Source organism: Vigna umbellata, chromosome 4 (genome assembly GCF_029865625.1).
Source record: "Vigna umbellata cultivar VRB3 chromosome 4, Vumbellata_1.0, whole genome shotgun sequence".
Lineage (NCBI taxonomy): Eukaryota > Viridiplantae > Streptophyta > Magnoliopsida > Fabales > Fabaceae > Vigna > Vigna umbellata.
In genome coordinates this window covers 45,846,106-45,850,770 of record NC_142168.1, presented here as the reverse complement: position 1 = coordinate 45,850,770, position 4,665 = coordinate 45,846,106, and the positions used below count along the sequence as shown (strand labels likewise).

Sequence of the window (4,665 nt, the reverse complement as noted above, 5' to 3'; positions counted from 1 at the left end):
TGTGTAAGTGCTAGAGACTGCATTATTGAGAGGTTAAACTTTGTAATTAATCAAAGTTCAAATCCTTTACAGGTGGTGTATGATTTGTAGCATACACTTTACGAAATCACCTATATGAGTGTCGAGTGGGGCCGCTTACATGAGATCTTGGCATGATCTCTAGAGCACTCATGAATATCAAGCACGCGCATGGCCTAGTAAGCGCAATACAACGATAACAACAAGGATTGTGGGGGTGTATTGTGATTGATAAACCTCTAACACACGTCAAGTGTCTTTGGTTCGTATAGCTTGTTATACCAACTACACTATGTGTTAAGTATCTCATACTAAGATTGGTTCATATAGCTTGCTATACCAGCTCTTATGCATGACAACCTATGAGACCCAGAATAAAAGTTTCTTATCTTTTCTTTCAACTTTCTTTTGCAATATGTGGGGGATTGTTATAATATGTTATTATATTGCAAAACGTTGATTTGGAACGTTTGTTAGAACGTTGATATTTTATTGCAACGTTCAACAATTTAATAAGCAACAATAAAAAAAACTTTAAGTGCTCCAACGATAAGTGTTTTTGCTTTTATTGTCTTTTATTTCTTTTATTCTTTCCTAACTTTATAAATAGAGAGCTCTTCCCCCATTCCAAGACACACCAAATTCAGTCTTTCTCATTCTCCTCTCTTCTTAGTTTCATTCTCTTTTCCTCTTCTAAAATTATTCTGGGTTATTTTTCATACTCTTTTCAGATATCTTTGCTAGTTCTGAAATCCTCAGAGATATTCTGGAAAGTTCCTGTTGTATCTTGGATAACTTACACAATACACCGCAAATAAGTCCTTAAGGACATTGAATCTACACGTCTTAGGAAATTTTGTTCGTGTTTCTGTCAGCTTTTATCCAACAGAAGCAACACGTAACAATGTCAAAATGTTGTTTAAAATTGGGTGTCAATATATCGTTTTCATATATATATATATATATATATATATATATATATATATATATATATATAATATTTTCTTTAAACAAGAAAAAAACACATATTAGAAGATAGGATTTTTCATTGCCCTTTTATTAAAAGAGAAAAAAAAATATATTATGGAAACTAAAGTATAGAGTTGTACTGAGATACATTACATTAATGATACCGGGACACTAAATAACCATATGTAGAGATGAAACAGAGAGAATAGCACAACTAACAAATGAAACAAAAGGGCAACTCATAATTAATGGTGGTTGAAGGCTAGCTGAGTCCTGCTTTCTTCTTCATCTTCTTCTTCACATTTGGACAGTCTTGTGAGTTGAAGAGGCTCTAAAGTGTTTGATGAGGGTGCTGTGTCCATTGCAAGGTCAAAGGCAGCAGGGTTATTGTTGAAGCTGCTCAAGTTCATAAGGTTGGTGGAAGCACATGAGTTGTTAGAATATGCTGGTTGTAGTGCTCCTGCATTCATGTTTGGTTGCTGTAGTTGTGTTGTGTGAAGAGCACTTGCATAGGCCAACTTACTATTCATCACCTGAGTTTGCAACATAGCTAGCTCTGCTTGTAGAGATGCTACCTGAATTGGACAAAACTTAACTATTTCATGGATGAAAATGAAGGACTACTTAAACTTGTTAACCATAGTTTTTACAAGTCTAAAGTAATTTTAATAATTTTAGAGTATGGTATGTTTAAAAGAGTATTTTCCTCTAAACACTTTGTAATCCAAAATTAAAATAAATTTTTTTAGATAATTTATATCGACACCTTTTACAAAATTAATTTTAATTTATAAAAAACTTACTTTAAATTTTTCTTCAAAAATATATGGGTAAAACTTCTTTAAACCTAATTTTAATTATTGAATTCATTATCATGTTGATTTTTATTTGGTTGAGAAGAGATGTAGAGAGATTAATAAAATGTGAGCAAAAATCATGGAATCACCTCTAATTTAAAATTTTAAGATAATAACTTTGTAGGGTTATACGCAAAAAAATTCAAATAAAACTAGAATATAAAAGAAAATTAGTGGGATTTTTCTTATTTGAAAAGAAAAATATATGTTTTCTGTTTTAAACCACATACAATAAAATTTCAAGCAATTAAAGACATTAAAATCACAAAATAGCACCCCAGTTTTTGCAATGATCTATTTAAAAGGGTAAGAAAATGCGATATCATTTGCGATCTAACTGCCAATTGAATAACACGATCTTGACCCATCCTTTAATAAAGGAACTAAAGAAACGTTTTTTTCACAACTTGCTTAGGAAAATATATTAATAATTTAATACATATAAACTGAAAATAGAAAGAATTAAACTTAGTGTGACTTATATATAATTTATTTATTGTATACCTATATTCTTTTAATTGAAAAATCAAACTTTTTGGATAATGAAAATAACATATAGTCAACCACGAAAGAAACAAACGCATTGAATATATATTTGAGAAAAGCCACAATCAATGGAAACTGTAGGAACCATATTCATGAATTCTTTTTCTAACATTTAGAAAATAATACCCCTAAAAAATGAATAAATAATTATCTTTCTTAAGAGAATAAATATTTTTGTCAATGTACAAATTTAGTTTCTATAAAAGTTAATATTACATTTTACTTTTCAAAATTAAACAAAAAAAATTTGTAGTTATAGTAAGTGATGTGTATATTGTTAAACAATACTAATACTATGCATGATGATATATGACATTCTCATTTCTATCTACACCTACACAATACCAATAAAGTATATTTTTATTTTAAAATATAAAATAATTCTAAAAAAACTAAATACAAAAGTAAAAATATGAGTTTTTGATAGGTGATACTTAAGAATAGAAAGATTTAACGCTGTTCATATAAAATTTTCCTTTTTAATAATAATTATTAACGGCGAAACCTAATTGCCTTTTTTATCAAACAAATGTTAATAACTAGTTTTGTTTGTAGAAAGATTTGAATCTACAACTTCTCTTATCTTTTTTTTTTCAAATATTTAAAATTAACTTTATATCTCCCAAATATCAATGAAGATAGTTGAATAATTTAATTACATAATTTTAATTTTAAGGGCAGAATAAAACATTAAATATATAGTTAAAACTTTATGCAGACTAAAAATACGTATTCAAAATATGGAGAACAAAAGATAAATTTAGTCCTAATAATACATACACAAGTGTAAAGAATATATAATTTTTTATTTACATTTCATTTAATTACAAATATATAATAAACTGATAAGGGATGAAAAATAGTTCATACGATTATTCAACTCTAATAATTTTGTTGTTAGTTTTTTACCATAATCATACAGTATATAAACATTAAACTAAAATTAGGTTAAACATTATGCTTAGTTTTAATTCATTGACAACATACATGTTCTTAAGTGATGGATAAGCCATACTGGAACAGTTGGTGTTAGGAATTCGTTCCCTTCTCTCTCTCTGTATATATTATTATTGAAATAATGTACTCGACACACTTTTACGTTCATTTGATACATAGTACAAAGAAAAAATGGTTATAAAAGTGTAAATTTTTTTATTTTTTCAAAAGAAAAAAGAGAATAAAATATAAAGAAGGATAGTGTGAAATAAATAAATGTAAAGAAAATTTAGGTGTGTAAAAAAATTATATTTGATATTATTATTTTAGTTAAAGTTTGTTGTATATTATAAAATCATTACATTTAAAAAAAAAAAAAAAACAGTACCTGTTGTTGCAGAGCAAGGATGGTGGAGACACAACCGTAAACCGGATCGGAGAGCCTTGCCTGAGCCTCATAGGATATGGTTGTTGCTGCTTCTTGGCGGCGGTTGGCCGGAATGTTAGACAAGAGCTTTGAGACATTGCTAGCGCCAAAGACCTTGTGCACAGCTGCAAACTTGGCTGCACCTTGGTCTGTGCCAAAGTGGGGTGCAAAGATGCACCCTCCAATGCACTTCCTCCTCAAGAACTTGCAAGCCCCACATGGTGTTGCAGGTGAAGATCCCACCATTGCTTCATCTTGCGTTTGTGTTGCCATGGCACGCCTCAAAACAGGACCTTTACGTTTGCTTCCTGATCCACCGTTGTCATCTCCATCATTACTGTTACGAGCTTGTGCGTCCTCCATTCTGGTAGTTTGTTGGAGTATTATGGTAGTAGAGAGTCAAAGGGAATGGGATGGTGTTGATGCTTATATATACGGGATGTTGTGTGGGGGAAGTGCACGTTGGTCTTGTGATGTTATGGTTTGAGAAAGAAGACGTTTGAGGTTGGTGAGGGAGTATGTGAGGGACCACGTGCATATGATGAAAATCTTGTTACTGTTTGCATGTTTGTTAGATTTATGTTTATAATATTGTGTTAAGGATGAAACGTTAAACTTGAAAAGGTTGTCTTTGTGGGGAAAACACAAGAACTACGCAGTCTTTGTTGCTCTTCGCGTGTGGGGTGGTAGAACCAAAAGTGCATGCTTCTCGTGGCTATAAAACCTCATTCAAGATTATATTTTTCTCTTTTTTTTTTCAATTTCTTTATTCTTTTCATCTTGTAAGCAACAGAATAAGAGTGAAATGGGTCCATTTTAAGTCATCAAGAATGAGCTTGAAATTGTTAGACTTTCTACTTTTGGGAGAATCTATGTATGGAAAAAGCTGTATTTTATTTTTGCATATATCGT

The 4,665-nt window shown here is 30.5% G+C and overlaps 1 protein-coding gene across 1 annotated transcript; it reads right to left on the bottom strand.

Moving 5' to 3' along the window:
- Window positions 1-1,167: 1,167 nt before the first annotated feature.
- LOC148200372 (LOB domain-containing protein 20-like) lies at window positions 1,168-4,139 on the bottom strand. The gene is made up of 2 exons (XM_088114628.1): window positions 3,715-4,139; window positions 1,168-1,562 (listed from the first exon to the last, which is right to left on the bottom strand). The coding sequence occupies exons 1-2, from the start codon at window positions 4,114-4,116 to the stop codon at window positions 1,233-1,235; spliced, it is 732 nt and encodes a 243-aa protein (XP_087970754.1). The 5' UTR covers window positions 4,117-4,139; the 3' UTR covers window positions 1,168-1,232.
- Window positions 4,140-4,665: the final 526 nt, after the last annotated feature.